This window comes from Geospiza fortis, unplaced genomic scaffold (genome assembly GCF_000277835.1).
Source record: "Geospiza fortis unplaced genomic scaffold, GeoFor_1.0 scaffold11, whole genome shotgun sequence".
Taxonomy (NCBI): domain Eukaryota; kingdom Metazoa; phylum Chordata; class Aves; order Passeriformes; family Thraupidae; genus Geospiza; species Geospiza fortis.
The window spans coordinates 11,003,684-11,022,873 of NW_005054304.1; the positions used below are offsets into that span (position 1 = coordinate 11,003,684).

A 19,190-nucleotide genomic window follows, 5' to 3' on the forward strand; every position below is an offset into this window, starting at 1 on the left:
GGTAGTACTGAATAGGACAGTATCTTTCTCTGAAACCACTTATTTAAAAACTCTTTTCAATTGATAACTGTATTCTGCTTTTACATTGCATTTTGATCAGTGGAATGACTGCTTCCATGCTAAAAGGTGAAGAAATTGGATCCAGAGCCAGTGCACTGTGGAGTAAAGCTGTCAAACCTGTCATTTTGACTCCTTGAAGAAAACTTGTCTGTAAGATAATTCAGAGCTACAGCCTTCTAATTTCAGACTGCTTATAAAGGGGACCAAATTGATATTTATCTTTTTTTTAATAAGTGCAGCTGGAACAATCTGGCTACTCAGGACACAGTTAAAGCAGTATACCTTGCATATTTCACATGTTGTCAAACAGAGTTTAGACTTTGAATTTGAAATGGCTCATGACTTTGGACCTGGTATTGAACAGTGTTTAACCAAGGCATATGTCTTACCAGCTCTGATTTTTGAGACTTTAAATCTCAATTTTGTATTTCAGTTTGTTGTGCTTAAGTTGATTTTCATTTGGAAGTAAGTCCTCTTGCTTTAAGCCTTATTAGAGTATATTCTTTTGCTGGTTTTAGAGAAGTGGTGCATTATTGCTGAGCGAAGATCTGCCCCAAAGTAAGCATATTCCCAGTGAAATTGTCTTGCAAAGCCTAACTCTGCTCCTGAGGTAAAGAGCAGCTGCATTTGGTGTATCATCTCTCTGTCAACTGCAGCTCTTTTTATCTCAGAAGGAAGCAGGTATTTCTTCAAATGGCTGATGTTCTTCTGCCAGAAGAATTGATTGTTGGCAAAGATAATGGTTTAGAGGTGAAAGGAGACCTTGGATAAGACATGTGAGATGATGGCTCTGATGACTCTGACAGTGTTCTTTTCAAATGAATATTAACATTTTTTCCAGGGACATAGTCAGGATCGAATTGTGCACGGTGAATGCCTTGCTGCTATTGCTTCTACACTTTGTTCAGTACAGGCCTGTTTAACACAGGAAGTCAGTAATAAAGAATACATTACTTATGATTTTCTTTTTTTGGATGAATGAAGCGTTATCAGCTACTTTGAGAATCCACAAATTTCATTTCATTCTGCTTTTACCATTACTAAATGTGTGTAGCCCCGAGTTCTGCTTACCTCTGTGCCCTTATCAGTGGTGAAAGGTATCTGGTATCCTGAAACAGATGAGGATTATCATATGAACAAAATGATGGATTTGGGACATTCAGCATCTAGTTAATATTTGTGATAGCAGTAAGTTTTTTATTTGAAACAACACTTTTAGGGCAATCCTATTAGAGTGTCATGAGCTGAGTGCAGTTAGAAGAAAGCAGACCTGTTCTCCTGTCCATCTTGCTGCAAGAGAGGTTTGTGATCTGAGAAATTCCTACCCTGTCAGTCTGTAAAATAATTTCAGACAATATCAAATTACACTCTTCATTTATTTGGTTGTTCTTTGTTCTTTTTTGTGACTTGATATTGCAGTATTGCAGGTATTTTACTTTTTTACCCTATCTGGTAGTAGATCTTTACATAGTTAATTTAATTTAGTTTTAGTTAAATTTTGTTTAGTTTTAGAATAAGTGTCTTAACCAAAATGCTTTTTCACTGGTTTCATGAAGGCTAGCAGGGTTTGCATACTGCATTTGAGGTGAGATATAACAAGCAAAACCTTTGTTTGCTGTCACCACAAAGATTTTGGGATGGTAAAAAGGTGAATTTTGCACAGTAACAAAGTTTATTATGCATGCAGTTCACAGCCTGCAATCTGTAGGCTTGGAAACAGATAACAGGTTCTGAGTTGCTTGCAGAGACTATAGAGTAGTTCTGCATTTCATAAAGTGGTAAAAAAGCTGCTGGGCATTTGCATTTAAATTTGTCATGAATCACTGCTAGGTACAGAGTATCTTCTTGAAAGGTTATTTTCATGGGGATGTTTTTCCGCTTTTTAAAGCTCTCTATTATTCTCTTCCTTTTTTTGATAGCACACTGGGAGAGATGCTTCTAGTTATTTAGCTGCTCTGTTAGATCTTGACAGATGGATGTGTTTCCATTATATCATACTCTGAAAATTATACTCCATTTTTCCTTTTTATACAGCCTTGTATTGAGAAGAATTATATTCAGTTATACTTAACATTGATGTAAAGGCACAAAAAGTGAGGAGGAAATGTTTGTCTCCAAATTCTTCATTTGACATCTTTGTTTTGCGTTAGTTCTTGGTACTGGGTAATGTTGAGTTATTCTTCTTTTGACAATGACAGATGGAAATTTCCTTAAAGCTGTAAGATCCTTGAATTGTTTGGTAACAATTTACGTCAAGTTACCTCTTTGTCAAACTGTGATAGTGTTTCTTTTCTTGCATGAGTTTGGTCTTCATCAAATTTCACAAAAGCTTGATCACTATTTAGAGTATGGTTCTGGGGATCCTATATTGTTTGCTAGCCATGCAACCAAATAACCTGTGTTGTTAAAAGACAGGAAAACATCTGTGGTAAATTATTTTTCCATTGGAGTATTTGCCTGTTTTGTCATTTGGTTTTGTTTAATTGCAGTGCAGAAGAATTGATAGGTAAATTTGTATGCTGAAAAATTCTTCTTACTGCTCTTCTTACTAAGGACAGGGACAGGTGCAGCCTTTTAATTACAAGAGTGTTTCATTTCATATTGCTGCTGCTTTTTCAGATGAATGCACTGGACACACTTGGTCAGACAGCGTTGCACAGGGCTGCGTTAGCAGGGCACTTGCAAACCTGCCGGTTGTTGCTGAGTTACGGCTCTGATCCCTCCATCATCTCTTTGCAAGGCTTCACAGCAGCACAGATGGGAAATGAAGCAGTGCAACAGATCTTAAGTGGTGGGTAAAAGTAAAGGCTTGTGTATTTGAGCTTCAGCTTCTCGCTTTACAGCTTTGAATCTTGTTTCTTTCTCAGTGCATGAGACTTGAAGTAGTTTTCTCATCTCTCCTTTCTGCCATCAAGTGCAGACAACTACAGTATGTGTTGTGTGACACTTCTCAGAAAATAAGTAAATAGCTCTGCTCAGTTCAGTGATTTTGTGCAAATGGAGAAGAAGATAATCATCCTGTAGATCTAGAATATGCTGTCCATACAGGAAGGTTGTAGGAAGACACATGTAGGGAGTTTTGGGATTCTTTTGGTAGCAGGTTCCAAGGCAACTGGAATGTTGCTGAGCATGTAAGAAACCTTTTTCCCTGCATCAACCAACCTGTTAGGTACTCCCTACTTCAGCAGTCACAAGCAGAGTGTTACTGGCAGAAAAACACTGATAGTTGCTAAACAGTTTCAACTTTGACTTCAAATCTCTTGTGAAAGTGCTCTGGATAGTGCTTAGGTAACAATTTGTCTATATCTTCTATTAAAATGATGAATAGATGTTTAAAAAGGGTGGCACTATTTTTCATATAAGTGCTTAAGGGTTTGCATCCTCTTACCCACGTTACATTTGAATTTTTGCAAGTACAGAGAAGAATAATTGCATCAATACCTAGTAAAGAGCAAGTAACTCACCCTACAGTGAGATGTGCAGGTAGTCAAACAAAGGCAGATATCCAGATAGGTGAGAAGACATGTAACTAGAAACTCCATTTCCTCCAGTGTTTTCAACAATATTGCCTTAAAACAGGACAAAACAAGGAAAAAGCATTTTACAGCAGTGCAAAGGACTGTTTTGAAGTGTACCCACTCCTGAGATGTGGCTGGTTACCTGGGTAGTATTACCTGTTAAAATGTGCACATGAATGTATATATGTGGACTGAGAGAGAAGAATGTTGGCAGAATCATGTCAGCTTTAGAGTCAAAATCTGACTGATTTGCTCTAAAACTGAAGTGCCTTATTCAGACATGTTGGCAATATGAATTTGAACTTCACAATCCCAGCTGCATTTTCAAAAGTAACAACAGATCAACTTCACCCCCAGCTTTGGAAAATACATTGAGCACAAGTTAATACAACTGATGTATCCTAAGTAATCTTAAAGCATTTTTCCCTATGTAGAAAGTACACCGGTGCGCACATCCGACGTGGATTATCGGTTGTTAGAGGCGTCCAAAGCTGGAGACTTGGAAACTGTGAAGGTAGGTTTGCACAGTTCATGGGAATTTTCTACTTTGCATTGCTATGCAAGGCTTGTGGAAACAGTGCCCAGTGGATCATAAAAATCATAAAAAATGGGAAGTCACGGAGTCGTGGATCTTCCTTTTTTTTTTTTTCTAGAAGGTAGTACATTAAGGTGTACTGAGCTGTGTTTCTGTTAGGTTTCTGTGTTTCTTGTTTATTCTGCCAGTCCTTCACACATTCATGTCTTTGATGGACTCAGATGTAGCCATAATTCTTTGAAGCAGATTCTGTGATTCTCAGAATCACAGTTTAGTAGAAACAAGCCCTCTGGGGCATGATTCAATCAGATGGCAAGCGAACACTGTTAACAGGTAGCAGACTTAATATTTTAAACCATCCTTAATCTGAAGGTGGAGGATCAGGCCATGGAATCCCACCATCACAGGAAGGTTTGATCTTGTTTTTGATCCTTGATCTATGGACAAAACAGCCTGCAGATGGACTCTTGTGCATACTTTCCCACCTTGAACTTCAGCATGATATACATTAATATTCGAACAGCAGCAATTTTGTGTACCAGCAGCTCCTTTGACTGCTAAGCTAAATATTTCTGGTTTTCTGGAGGCAGTATGGACCAGAAATACATCTGGTAATATATCTGGAGAAAGTTATATGGCCTTGAACCTAGTACTTGATGATGTAGAAGTTCACCCTTTCTTATACATTAAGAACATTTTCACACTGCTTCCATCATTTAAGTCTTATTTGTTATGGAAGTACATTGAGCTGTAAATTTAGAACTCCTACTTTTTAACTTTGCATAAGTGGAAAGAAATTTCCTGATACTTCAAAATATTTGTATAATATAAGTGGATCAAATTTTGTGTTGGGGTCTTTGAAGGTGGTAGTTTAGTTATTTGCTTTTGGGTTTGTTTGTTTCATATTTTGTTGTTGCTGTTTGATTTTGGGGAGTTTCTTATTTGTTAGTTTTAGTTCTGTACTAGGTTTTGTGTTCTTTTGTCTCCCCAGCAACTTTGCAGCCCTCAGAATGTGAATTGCAGAGATCTGGAAGGCCGTCATTCAACACCACTGCACTTTGCTGCGGGATATAACCGGGTGTCAGTGGTGGAGTATCTCCTGCACCATGGAGCAGATGTGCATGCCAAAGATAAAGGGTACATTTCATTCCTTGATATGTTCTGCTGTTCTCTCTTGGTGTGAGGCTTATATCCCTTATATATTCATTTTGCTTCAGATTTCAGTGACCATGGTGTTTTTCTCTTGGAAATCTTTCCTCCTTGTTGAGCATTGTTCCCATGCCGTAGGGAGGTTTATAGACCATTACAGCATACTTTGCTTTCTGGAGAAGCCAATATCAAGTACTTACCTGGAACTGTAATACATGATGCTTCTCTTCCCCTTTTTGCCCATTTTGGAGACTTTGTTTTGCTTAAAAGCAGCCTTTAACTTGTTTTAGGTGATCTAAAATTAGTTTTGAATAAAATGGGGTAAAATAACAGGGTTATCTCAGGGCATTTTTCTAATTATGTTAGCTTTTATTATTAAGTTAATATTTTTTACAGTTAATATTCCGTTAAAGTATATAAAACATTTACATTTCTTTTGCCTTAGTTGTGAAGCAGCATGGTTATGCTCGCTCTTTTACTCCATATATTAGTTCAGGGTGGAGGATAATACATTTCCAATACTGTACTTTCAGGCTTACCCTGGAAGAAATGTTTGGGTATCTTTCTGTGTCTATCAGATGTGCAGTACTTACTAATAACTGCACTTCAAACAGATTATATAGTGTTATGTCCTTTTTGAAATTTATACTCAAATATCTAAACTTAGAACAATTGTGAGCAATTTAGTTTTTGTCTGTTATTAACAGCATTGAGGTTGCTTATGGAAGCTGTAACATTGGGGCTTACTAAGTATTTGAAAGTCTTGTGGATGAGAACTGAAGGAGGATAATTAAGTTTTAATTGATTTTTTAATAGAGGAATAAAACCATGAAAACTGGAAAACTGAAAGATAACAATAATGTCTGGTGAAAGTGGGGGTTTTATCCACTGATTGCCTATAGGATTTTATTCTCTAGCTATTAATGCTTTCTCTTTGATTAGTGGCTTGGTACCCCTGCACAATGCCTGTTCTTATGGACACTACGAAGTGGCTGAACTCCTAGTGAGGCACGGTGCTTCTGTCAACGTGGCAGACCTGTGGAAATTCACTCCTCTACATGAAGCAGCAGCAAAAGGAAAATACGAAATCTGCAAACTGCTTTTAAAAGTATGTGCTGGAGATATCAGATTTGTCCTTAAATGCATATATATTTATTTTTTCTGAAGATTAATTAATGCAAAGTTAATTGCATTCAGTGAATTCTTTGTGGTATCTTTGAATCAATTTTTATCTTGCAATTGTTATATGGTTTCTTGTGTAATATCATTGACATAAAAAGAATCATCAGTACAAGTACTGTTTCCAGCATGTGTGTTAACTCCCTACCTTGTCCTATCCATCCCTTTCTGAAATAGTTACTGCATTTAAGTAAATTCTGTTAATACTTATGCAAGAGTGTGTTACAGAGCAATAGCGGAAGGTGGGTCCTAAATGCTGTTTGGTATGAGAGGAATTCAGAACTGTTATGTTAATGTATAATTTATCAAGCTCCTGGAGGAAATGCATGTTAATATACTGTGGCATAAATATTCATTATACTTAAAGGAAGAACCTGTTAAAAGCATGAGGTAATGCAAAGATATTTCCAGTGAGAAACATGAATTTGAGGAACTTCTTAACATAACGTCAGATCCTGCCCTGAGAGGATGAAAGGGGGTCCTAGAGTCAAATTTCTTGCCAATCCCATTTCCTCTTTCAGCCTTGCCTACTTATGTCCTTCTGAAGCACAACATTTAAAATAGGAGAAAGGCAGAATATGGATAGTCTTAAGATAATGAGGATCTACCCCAGCCACTTCTCATTTGCTGCTACAAAGCCCCACTATTTCCCTCCTATATCATTAACTATTTCACTTGATTACCAAAAAAGCAGTCAGAGAGAGACGAATGATAGTGTGAAGCACATCTACAGCAGAAACCAGGGGATATTAAGAGATGTCTGTGGAGTAGGCATGGTGGTGGCCTGGAAGTAACACCCTAATAGAGATGTTAGCTCAAGCTATAGAACACCTGTAATCTCTCAAGCACAGTGTTGCATTATAGATGCTGGAGATCTCTGGCGTTTTCTGGTCATTCCACAGGGAATTTACCCATATTTTGTCTTCAGAGGATCCTGAATGGATGTCCAACAGGAAATAGAAAAGTGCTGAAATTTAGGTTTTTAAAATCACTCTTTCACGAGATAAGAGCTAAATATGCCCTTAAGGTGACACAGATGTAAAGTCTCTGGGTGTCTGTGGGTATGTGCTCACACTGCAGTTTACTCAGGGTTTCTCCTGCTGTGCCTCCTATGCCAGCTGGCAGTGTTGTCAGTTCTGCTGAGTTGTGGACGTTGAGCTTGACCCCTCCTGACTTGTGCTCCTTCTCTCCTGATCTGCTTGAAGAAGGAAACAAAAATAAACAGACATTTTGGAGACAGTGTCTTTTTTAATCACCTTTCTTTGAAATGACCACCTTCATTTATTTCTATGCCTTGGAAGGGGTCACAGAAGACACTGTCTCTTCATTCAGATATTTATTTTGGAACTATTTAAATAGTTCCAATTTTGATGAGTTTTAAATTAAGGGATTTTAGGTCATATCTTAGAGGAGTTATTGCAGTCTAGAAATCTTTCCACAAAGAATGCTCTCTTCCTAAAAGAACCACAGCTGTGGAAACTGCTTCTATGTAATCAGTACTCTGTCCTTTCTGTCCCTTGCTCTTCATCCTTTGCACCATGAGCCCAGTTGTACTGCTTCCAAATACAAAGCAGTTAATTCTCTCTGTTCTCCCATTCCCAGTCCAGTGGGAAATGGCAGGGTAGACTTGCTGGCAGGGATTGTGCTTGACTGTTCTGAAGAGGTCAGCCAGAAAACTCTAGCACCAGCAGCTGCCTCTGCTTTATCTATCTTTGTTTTTTCCCACTGCTGCTGAGAGTGAATAGGGAAGGAGCTGTCCTCCCACAAACCTGAATGTGGACGTGACTCACACCATATGCTCTGCATAGTTGTGTGTTCCCCTTCTCATCCCCTGATGCTCCAGTACTGTGTTCTTATCACTGCCTGATCTACATGTTTTACCAGCACAGATACACTCCAGTGGATATCCAACTCCACTTGTCCACCAAATTTTTTTTTCACTTCTTCCAAAGACCTGTAAACTGCTTAAGATGGTGCTGTTGTCTATTGGAAAGTGTAGAGAAGAGTATTTTGCTGGTTCCCTTCTGAAAAAAGTGCCTTTCAATATCAGGGTGACATTTAGTAAAACTCAGAGCCTGGCTTTGCTAGCTCAGAAGGTAGTGCTCAGGAAATACTTCTGCCAGCCATTTGATTCCTACCAGTTTTCAGGAGAAGGGGAGGACTGGCAGCAAGACACTTGCAGTTGGCTTTCCTTTCACACTGCTGTGACAGTAAGAAATAGCTACATGCAGGAAATGCTCCTGAACATACTTCAGTTGCAGGTAGAGCAGGGACAGCTCTTGAAGAGGGCTGCCGTTCTTGCCTGTGGAATTGAGATTCACACAGCTGTGTTTCAGACTAGTGCTTTTAGGCCCCAGACTTCTGAATTTATTTTCTTATGCCTACTAATCTGTACAATTACTACTTCATTATGGTAGGTCTGCAAAATCCTATTTTATTTGGCACAGTAGCTGCACACGTGCACTGCTGTGTGTATGACTGTGACACTAGCATTCCATTTGCTCTTTGCAGCACGGAGCTGATCCAACAAAAAAGAATCGAGACGGGAACACTCCTTTAGATTTGGTGAAAGAAGGGGACACAGATATCCAGGACTTACTGCGAGGAGATGCTGCCCTGCTAGATGCTGCCAAGAAGGGGTGCCTGGCACGAGTGCAGAAGCTGTGTACTCAAGAAAATATCAATTGCAGAGACACCCAGGGAAGAAATTCAACACCACTGCATCTCGCAGGTGGGTAACGTGCCAGGTTTTCAAGGCTTGTATGTTTGTGGTAGGTCTACAGATGTAATTTGCCAAAATCAGGATTGGTATAGGAAGAGTTTCATAGAGAATTGTCCTGTACAAAGAGTCAAGTAGGGCTTCTATTTCAGGAGGTAATACAATTGCTAGGGAAGAGGAACTTTTGCAGTTGAAAAATTGCCTTAGCTTTTCTGTTGAATATTTTTCTTTAGTTTAGCTCTCCTAGTACCTAATTTCTTTTCCTGTGCTTTTTCTACAGCTGGTTACAACAATTTGGAAGTAGCTGAATACCTTCTTGAGCATGGTGCTGACGTTAATGCCCAGGACAAAGGAGGATTAATTCCCCTACACAATGCAGCATCCTATGGGGTAGGTGCAGGCAGTCTTGCCATGAGTAGAACAGCAAGGGACTCCTTGAAGTCATATCCAAAGGCAGATATTTTGCAGCTGTTTTGCTGTGAACACAGTTTAGGTTTTGATGAAGTATTTGTCAGGCTAAGTTGCTGTTGTGAGTCCTGTTTGCAGTCCTACACATTAAAAATAGGACACAGATTCAGGTGTGCTGTAGCAGTTAAATGCTGCAGTTTGGAAAGATCACTACAATGTAGCTTTTATGCAGGCAGGCAGATGCACAGGATTGAACATTTTAGGGTGATATTCGAAACAGAAAAGACCTCAAGTTGTGTCTGAAAGACTTAGATGGAAGGAAGAGAAAAATAGCAGGGGATTGTGTGCAGATGATGACGGGGAAGTGGAGGTGTGTTACAGCTGGTGTTTGGTGGGAATCTATTGCTAGAGTTGAAGGACTACTGTTTGTAATGTGGTTGTTCTCCAGGGCAAGCCATCTGCTGCAAGGGGTGCAGTGATGGATTCAAGCCATTTCAGATGAGTCAGGCCCTCTTTCCTCCATATAGGAGTAAGCATCTGTGTCCCAGTTGCACAGATGCCTAATAGATTGCTTATAAGCAGTTGTTAGTTGTGGATTGGGTGAGAAAGAACTCTCTTGTAAATAGTTGTACAGAGACAGTGCTTGAGGAGCTTCTAGCACTGTGCTTACAGTCAGAGAGGATCTGAAGCTCATGAAGTACTGGGTTTGATGGTCACGATATGCTTTGTCTGTTACTTACCTGGCCCTGGCACAAGTACAGGAAAATCTGGAACAGGTGACCCCAACAGAACCATGATTGCTTTTGTTTGAGAGCAAATGAAATAAAAAGGGCAGTGTTCACCTTGTTTTTAAAAAGAGCATCAATGGAACTCTGTCTACACCATTTGTATTGGTTCTTTACATCACTCTGGGATCCCAGTGTCCCAAAGAGCAAAAGGCCCCAAATCATGATGAAGGATTAGAAAGCAGCACAGAATTCTTTTGTGTTACAGGGTCTTAATACCAAGTAATATTGTTTATCAGCATCTGCCTTTAAGCATTCATTCCCAAGATGTTTCTAAGATCTAGAGATAAATTCTGTTGGAAAGACTGTGTTCTTTTCTTTGGCATGAGAAAACAAAACACACATTTTACACAAACCCAAACCATTTCTATTGGCATAGAGAAATGTCAGAGATTGGTTTTAGTGGATTATCATTTCTAAAAATCATAATGCAAATCTAACCTGGTTGCCCTGCTTCCTCTAGGAAACATTAAAAAGGCAATGTTTGGTGCTTCTCCATCAGCTTATTTAGTTAAGAGTTGCTTCATACCTTTCCTGGCATCCCACACTTCTCTGTGAACTGTCATCAGCCTGTTCAAATCTCTGTGATGGGTGGTAGAGAGGAGAGGAGTAATGGTTTCACAAGTTCATAGCTGGCAAGATTCACAAGCTCTGCCTTTTCCTCACAAAATTTCTTCAGTTCTCCCACCCAGTACTTCATGCTGTGTGTCCCTCAATAGGGCTTTCTGTGACAGAAAAATCACAGGAACAGCAATTGCTTTAGAAGTTTGGCAGAGAGGAAAAATAAAGTTGGCAGTATTTTCAAACCACACTTGTTCAGAGACCAAGCTGTTTATGGGTGCTGCAAAGAGTCATTTAATTGCCATTGAAGGGAAGAAGGAAATCCATTGGCAATTCTTTGTGCCTCTGCTTAAAATTTTAGTGTTTCATGCTACCACCCATTCATTTTGACTACCTGCTTTTTTTTCTTTGCTGTCTTGCACAAGAAGGACCTACTGGTTAGAGGCAGGCAAAAATTCCATTTGTCAGTTTTCTCTTATTTCTGCTTGGGAGACTTCAAGAACAGTTTATTGATGGAAGCATGGGGTTATAAGTTCATTACTTTTATAACCCATGTAAAGCAGCTATTTCTTGTGACACTCATAATACATTTTATCAATTACAGCTCTCATAAAGAGAGAAGAGAGTGAAGATAGAACAGATCTGTGATGCCACAGATGAGTTCAAAGTCTTGCAAGAAAGAAAGTACAACAAAGACGACTGTGTACGCACAGGGGTGGCTCAGTAGCACAACACATTGATCTTCAGAGCTTCTAGTATTGTGTCACAAAAGTTGCAGCCCAGTAAATTCACCAGTTCTTTCAAATTTGTCCACAAACAATTCTTTTATGCAGGGTTAAGTATCATGTCTGCTCCTGCAGCTGGCACAAACTTCATGCTGTGTACTTGGGGTAATTTGACATAAATCTGCTTCTGTGCCTGATCCCAATTCTTCTGTGCTGGTGAATGATCTGCTAGTGCACAGACGCAGATGACTGTGGAGCTGCAGTATGAATTGGTATCTGGAGAATGTGCTCCTCCTGTGACACAGGAAGCAGAATGAATTAAGGAAAGAGAAACCACAAGAGTCTCTACGCACCATTACATCCAGCATAAAAAAAGGAATGTATGTTTTACCAGTGTCATGTTGATTAGGATGTTCTTGTGTTTTCCAGCATGTGGACATAGCAGCACTGTTGATCAAATATAATACATGTGTAAATGCAACAGATAAATGGGCATTCACACCTTTGCATGAAGCTGCACAAAAAGGAAGGACACAGCTCTGTGCTCTGCTGTTAGCTCATGGAGCAGATCCAACCATGAAGAACCAAGAGGGTCAGACACCACTAGACCTGGCAACAGTAAGTTCATGTTAGCCAGCCGCAGGCTGCTCTGAAGGATGTACTCTGCATATTAAATTCATTTCTATGGCTCCCTGGCATCAGCAGTCCTCAGCTTCCATTGTGCCGAGCTGGAGAGAGAAGGGCATCTCCTGTCTACCTCTTTGTGGCTTTTTATCCATGGGACCAGGCATTTTCCTTTGGCTGAAATCTTAGCATGGCTTGTGATTTAAGGTTTGCTTCTCCTTAAATATTCACTCCTGGGATCAATCTCCTCATTCCCAGGAATAAAACTCTCTGAAGTGTCTCTGATGGTGGTCAGTCTGTGTGCTGTTGGTGATTATTTCTTTGAACTTAGGAGGAACACCAGATGGACCTTTAGAGGAATGGGAACATTTGGTGGGTTGTTACGCTCAGTGCCTCCGTATTACCTCAGTTCCTTTTAAAAAAATTAACTCCAAAAGAACATTCCAAAGAATTCATTCTACCTCTAAAATTTGTAGGTGGCTATCAAACCTTTACTAAAACTGGCTTCTGTAAACTTTCTTTTAAGTGGTTTAAAAGCCTAATAAGGTTTTATGAACATGTATGCCCCAGCTTAAACAATCTTGATGGAATAGCTAATGCAACCAAATTGGGCGCTGTGTCTGGTCTCAGTGCAAGTATCTTTTAGGGTTATTGATTTATTTATGGAGAGTTCAAGAAATATCCTCCAGAGTAATCCGAGCTCTAGAAAACTTGCTTTGTGATGAAGGAGATGAAAGTTATTTGATTTCTCTGCAGGAAAATAAGGGTGTCTTAATCATGTTCTACAAGAATTTTTAAGGAGGAAGTTCTTGAAGATGAGGGTGTTGCTTAATTAAGTCAATAAAGGCTAAATCCAGCTGTTAGCTAAGACCATACTTCTCCTGAGCTCCTGTCCTTTATTTTTTCTCTTCTAACCCAAGAAATATGATTATAGCGAAGGCAGTGGTAATCTTTCCACTGAAACCTTGTTCCAGTGCACCTGAAGTTGAGCCTGACAGAAATTAAGAAGTGGTATTTCCTGTCCTAGGTTCTGAAGGATTTCAAATAGAGTTGCTGCATTGTTCCCTCTGGCTTTAGCATTTATAAAGCCATTCTGCCAGAAAAAAAATTAGATGTAGCTTCCTATATACCTTTAGAAATGGGGAGAACCTGATTCACCTATGTCTTGAGTGGTGAATCAAAATGTTCTTGAAACTGTGAATTCCCCTGTAACAGAAGCTGGCAGTTTTCTTTCTAGTGGGGACCAGAACAATCAAATAAAGCAGTTAAAAATTATTTCCAGAGATCAGTGACTTGTGACACTGGGAGCTCATGTTGGGTGTTCTTTCTGTTTTTCAGGCTGATGATATCCGAGCTCTGCTGATAGATGCGATGCCTCCAGAAGCTTTGCCCACGTGCTTCAAGCCTCAGGCCACTGTTGTCAGTGCCTCTGTGATCTCTCCAGCATCCACACCGTCCTGCCTGAGTGCTGCCAGCAGCATCGATAACCTCACAGGGCCACTGGCAGAACTGGCTGTGGGAGGGGCATCTAATGCTGGGGATGGAGCTGCAGGAACTGACAGGAAGGAAGGAGAAGGTGCATTTGCTGCTGGACAACTTTACATTGCCAGAAGTACAGTAGTTTAGTATCAAAATAGGCCTTGGTTTATCTGAAAAGCATTTCTGACTAGCCAGAAAATACTGTGCAGTTTGAACTGTAATAATCAATGTTTTAAAGTGTCTGATGCTCGTTAGCTGTTCACTGCTAACTGTTCATCTGTGTTTGCTATCAGTCATTAGGTCTGACTACAAATGCAGATCTGATTAGGTGCCCAGATGTTCACTGACTTCATAAAGAAAATCCAATGAGAATTATTTTGATGAAGAAGTTATGATTGTGATGGCTGGGGATTTTGCCAAGGTTTTTTAAACCCTTTGATTAGTATCTGGAGTCCATGCTTTAGGTCAGAATCTAAGGGGGTTGCATAGCAAAAATATACCCACCCTTCCTTTCCTTCTCTTTGCAGTATGAGCCTGTATTTGTCACAGATGGTTTGTGCTTTTAATAATTGATTCTGAAGAGGGAACGGTGATGAGCTTTGCACAGAGCTTTGACACAATGGAAGTAGATTGTTTATTACAGACATAGAAAATTTGATTTAAAATTCCAAACTCTGATTCCTTTTATAGAGAACCAGGGGTATTGCTTGATTTTTTTTTAAGGAGGTTAGTTTGGTTTTTTTACTTCAGATGTATAGGATGTAAAGACTTATTTCTTCTCTTACAGTTTCTGGTCTTGACATGAACATTACCCAGTTCCTAAAAAGCCTGGGTCTTGAACACCTTCGGGATATCTTTGAGACAGAACAGGTAAGTGGCAAGCTTCATCTCTATTTCTGTGTTCGGGAGATAAACAAACATAATAAATTTGAGTGACATTTTCACTTTCTAATTGAAAAAGGGAAGGAAAAAACCCACACTTCACATCTACAGAGAAAGAAGTGTGTTGAAGTTTTCTTTCAGTTTTCTGCAAATGAATTGCCACATACAATATGGTGAAGTTGCAAAACCTATGAAAATATGTTTTCTTGCTGGATTCAGGTGTCAAGTAGCTTTCACTTACACATATACTGTGACTGCCAATTTGACTTGTATTCTGAGAGTTATTTTGAACCTTGTGAACTTTGAACATGATGACTATAATGAAGTTAGGTTCAAATGTCACCTGTGTTTGTCCTTCAGCAGTCTTGACAGCCAAACAAGCCTTTCACTACCTGTAGTGCTACATGTGATAGTTTGGTTAGATCTAGGAAACTCTCCACTTTGACTGTATGCTGAAATAAAAACCTAGCATGGGAGTAGTCACGCTACAGAATGCAGAAGCTACGTTTCCTCTTAGGTTAGGACCATGGCATTAACTAGGTTTTGCCAGGCCAACTTTCAAAAGTCATTGAGAAATAGGGGAATAAAACCTACAGATTTATCAGTAATTCAGCATATATGAAAAGGGTACAACTAATGTAAATTTCTCAAGCTTTCATTATGTTTTACAGCAGAAGTACCTGTAATGAATTTGTAGATTTCTTTTATGTACCGTTTCTTAAATTTAACATGTTGCAGTTAAATTGATCTGTTTACATGACTGAGATGGATGTACATGTGGAAGTGTAAGGTACAAGTGCAAGAGACTGGATTTGATGATTATTTTTTCCACTGGCCTCTGCTGCTAATCTTTTATTGAGGAATCAGGAAACAAAGGTTTGAAATGTGATGTGTTGTTTACAATTCCAGCTGTTTCTATAAAATGTTCAAAGATAAAATACCATAGAACTTTTCCCCTTCTCAATCATGAAGCATAAGCTCTTCTCTTTAGTTTGGAACTCCTTCTGTTCAGAAGGAAACCAGCCTCAAACCAAGCTATGCACTTCTCCGGTTTTATTATTATTTTTCACACCTTCCTGTTGCCTAGCTGGTCTTGTTCTACTTTTGCTTCCTTGACTCCTAACCTGGTGAGAGCTTCCCCTGCTAATAAGATTTAACAATGTAAATCGGATTCAATATATTCATCATTTTGAAATCATCTAGCTCTTCTTGTAAGTTTCTTTTGTAGAAAAAACAAGCTCATCTTCTTTAAGCTTACTCTTTTAAGCTGGTTTTCCAAGCACTACCTTCATGTACACTTTTTCACGTTGGCTCATTATTAGTAAGGTTGTAGAATATTAATTTCTGCTTGTGTACTGAAAGTAATGAATTGTACAATGCTGTGTAATGTTGAATGCTTCAAAAGCACTCCCGTATTTGTGCCAGCATTTCAGTGCATTCCCCTTCTACCTAAGGAAAAATGTTTGTGAGAACCTTCTTTGAGAACCAGGTGTTGTTAATTGGTGTGAGAGAAGTGAAAGTTTTGCACAATTTCAGGCTGTGGCAGCTGGGCATGGTCCTGTGATAGGGACAGGTTTGCCAGAAGGTGGCAGCAAGTAGAAGTGAAGCAAAACATTATCTACCTTTATGTTTTTGGTTGCACCATGAATATTTTCCAATTTCTGAAGTGATAGGTCTCCAACCTTGAAAGTCAGGCCAGGTTTGACAAGTGATTTTTGTGATCTTTCACCTTTCCAGATAACCCTGGATGTGTTGGCTGACATGGGGCATGAGGAACTTAAAGAAATTGGGATCAATGCATATGGACATCGCCACAAATTAATAAAGGGTGTGGAGAGACTTCTAGGAGGTCAGCAAGGTAAATATGACACTTTTACTGGCTAGTCTAAGGGTACCACACAACAGGCTCCCATAAGTCACTTTCTCTAAATATAGGCATTGTCACCAGACTTGAAAGAATCTGAATGTCAGGAAAGTGTGTTTGCTGCAGACATGGTGGCTGAGTGGGTTGTGATAGCTAAAGAATATATTAAGGAGATACCAGACCAAGTGATCACTTGTCTTTTCAGAGAATGGATACCCCTGAGGCAGCTTTGGAAGCTGTTCCCATTTCTCAGGACCCTGTTTTACCCATAGAGGAGCTTTTGGTTATGATTTGCCCTCCATACCTACCCCCAGGCCAGTTATATCCTGAAGGATAGACCTTACAGGGTTTTAGCTGCCCCGCGTTTCTATGGAAAGAGGAAGCAATAAAGGGCAATTATATCCCACATGCATTTTTCTTCTCTCTTTTAAAGCCTCTGTTGCTAAAGAAGGCACTTTTATTTGTTTTTGAGGTTATGCTTATGCCTTGTGTTTATTTTGCATTTCCTGTACTGGGGTTGTTTAAGAACAATGACGATGATGGATACAAATAGAGCTGGTATTGGTTTTTCCTGTTGATCGTTGCTCCTTTTCATTCCTTCTCTTTGCAGGTACCAATCCTTATTTGACTTTCCACTGTGTGAGTCAGGGGACCATTCTCCTTGACCTTGCTCCTGATGATAAGGAGTATCAGTCTGTAGAAGAGGAGGTAATCCAAGTCCCTTTCTTAATGCTTCAGGGGCTGTATATTTTTCTTTCCACTGATAACCTGTCAGAGCTAAAGTGTGCAATACGTGTTGAAAGTGCTAAAATATTCTTTGATCTATGAATTGCATAGTGCTGATATGAAGTTTCAGGTTCTTTATTTGTCCTTTGATATAGAACAATGATAGAAATTATTTTGCTATGTCCTGCTAATTTTTTTAATAAGTGGTCTCTGCTCACTTAGTGTTACTCCAGTGTTATTTTGTTGTTGTGTTTTGGATCTTGTCTTGGATATTGTCTCATAGGGAGGATTTGCACAGCTTTCTGTAGGTAGGTGGACCTGTGAGAATTAAAAAGCTGTGTGTGAAACCAAGGCATCAAGGCCTTGCAATTCTCTAAGCATTTTCTGTGAACCAGCTTGTTTTCTCTTGTCTCAGTGGCTTAGTTAATCTGTAACCCAGATAAACAGCTCTTGGACAATTGAGAATTGACTGTAATTTTGCCTCCCACACACACACATGCTCTTTTATTTAAGTAAACTACAGGCATGTACCATTTTGAAAGCAAAAAACATAACAGAAAAGAGACTTCCTGAAGAGTTGTGTTTGGTAGAAACTCCATTTTACTGTGCATTTTCTATTTGTGTCATGTTCCTACACTATAGCACAGAAGTGTTTGGAGTCATTTAAAAAGTCTAGATAATCAGGATTGCTGCCAGCTTAGATGAGCATATTTTTTATTAGTAACTTCATAAACTGGAGTTTGTGCAGATCTTTTTCTTCTGAAGGAAAGGGTCATTTGTCTGTCATAGTAAATTCGAATATTTATTTGAACTATTTATTTGAACTATTACAAAATATTGTTGCTGTAGCTATAAGTATTTCTCTAAAAGACACAATGAAACTATTTCTGAGGAAATCAGAAATGCTTTTCTAATGACATAGGAGAATTTACAGTGCAGGTATTTCCCTAATACTAAGAAATGCAAACTAAACTCATTAAAATCACATTTGTTATTACTATGAAGTGATCTTTTTGTATATTAATTATCAAATATTGGGATATTTTTCTAATTTAAAGAAGGTTTTCTAGTTGTATATCATTTTCATAGCAAGTACCATTATTCTATTTTTCTCATGTGGATTTTTATTACAAGATTGGATAATTGCATCATCAGGTGCTTGAGAAATTAGAGTATACCTCAATTTAAAATAGAGTGGGGTTTTGGGTTTTGTTTTTGGGGGTTTTTTTACACCTTTTAATTCCTTTTCCATCAAGACTGTTTGTTGTTGCCGGTGATACACTGAGACATTGCATGGATACTTTGCCTTGCTAGGAAGGTTTATGTGCTGAACGTTCAGTTTTGGGTTTTTATGTAGATGCAAAGTACAATCCGGGAGCACCGGGATGGTGGAAATGCTGGCGGGATCTTCAACAGATACAATGTCATCAGGGTAAGTTTCAAAACCTCTCTGTTTTCTGTGGTAAAGTATGTTAGTATTTATACCAGTTGGCAGAATCAGTTTAATGGTTTGCCCTTTTATATTTAAAGTTTTTTGTTGAAATGATACTCAGAAACAGAGTTAATGCAAGTGCTAAAATTAATGCATGCTCTGCACAGGGAATGAGGGAGAAGTGTCACTTGGGCTCCTAAAGGAGTCTGAAGGAATGTTGTTGAAGACAGAGGTGGTGAAGAACCTCACTGAATTTCAGAGGCCTATAACTTCTGTGTTTGACCCTTGCAACACAGATTTATCTCTTTTCTCAGTGTAGTCTTTTCTTGCCATTTTAAAGGGGATTTGGGGTACAAGTGTATGAAAGGTTGATCATGACTTCTAATAAGAAGTTTCTATCTCCCTGTGCAACCTTCCAGCTTGACACCACCCCCTTTGCCCTTGCCAACTAGAAAAATGCATTTTCCAAGCCATGGTATTCTAGAAAATAGTGTTGTCTTTCTGAGGGAAGGTACTCTTTCTGGTTTCTTTTTCTGGGGAGAAG

The 19,190-nt window shown here is 39.1% G+C and overlaps 1 protein-coding gene across 1 annotated transcript in view; it reads left to right on the top strand.

Moving 5' to 3' along the window:
- LOC102031928 (poly [ADP-ribose] polymerase tankyrase-1) overlaps positions 1-19,190 on the top strand; it is a 128,863-nt gene that overhangs the window by 99,465 nt on the left and 10,208 nt on the right. Inside the window, exons 13-24 of the mRNA XM_014311935.2 lie at positions 2,680-2,851; positions 4,013-4,092; positions 5,105-5,250; positions 6,205-6,370; positions 8,953-9,172; positions 9,441-9,550; positions 12,069-12,257; positions 13,602-13,839; positions 14,530-14,612; positions 16,362-16,482; positions 17,099-17,196; positions 18,572-18,646. Of these exons, the coding sequence (XP_014167410.2) occupies positions 2,680-2,851; positions 4,013-4,092; positions 5,105-5,250; positions 6,205-6,370; positions 8,953-9,172; positions 9,441-9,550; positions 12,069-12,257; positions 13,602-13,839; positions 14,530-14,612; positions 16,362-16,482; positions 17,099-17,196; positions 18,572-18,646 (1,698 nt within the window). The remainder of the gene's footprint in view (positions 1-2,679; positions 2,852-4,012; positions 4,093-5,104; positions 5,251-6,204; positions 6,371-8,952; positions 9,173-9,440; positions 9,551-12,068; positions 12,258-13,601; positions 13,840-14,529; positions 14,613-16,361; positions 16,483-17,098; positions 17,197-18,571; positions 18,647-19,190) is intronic.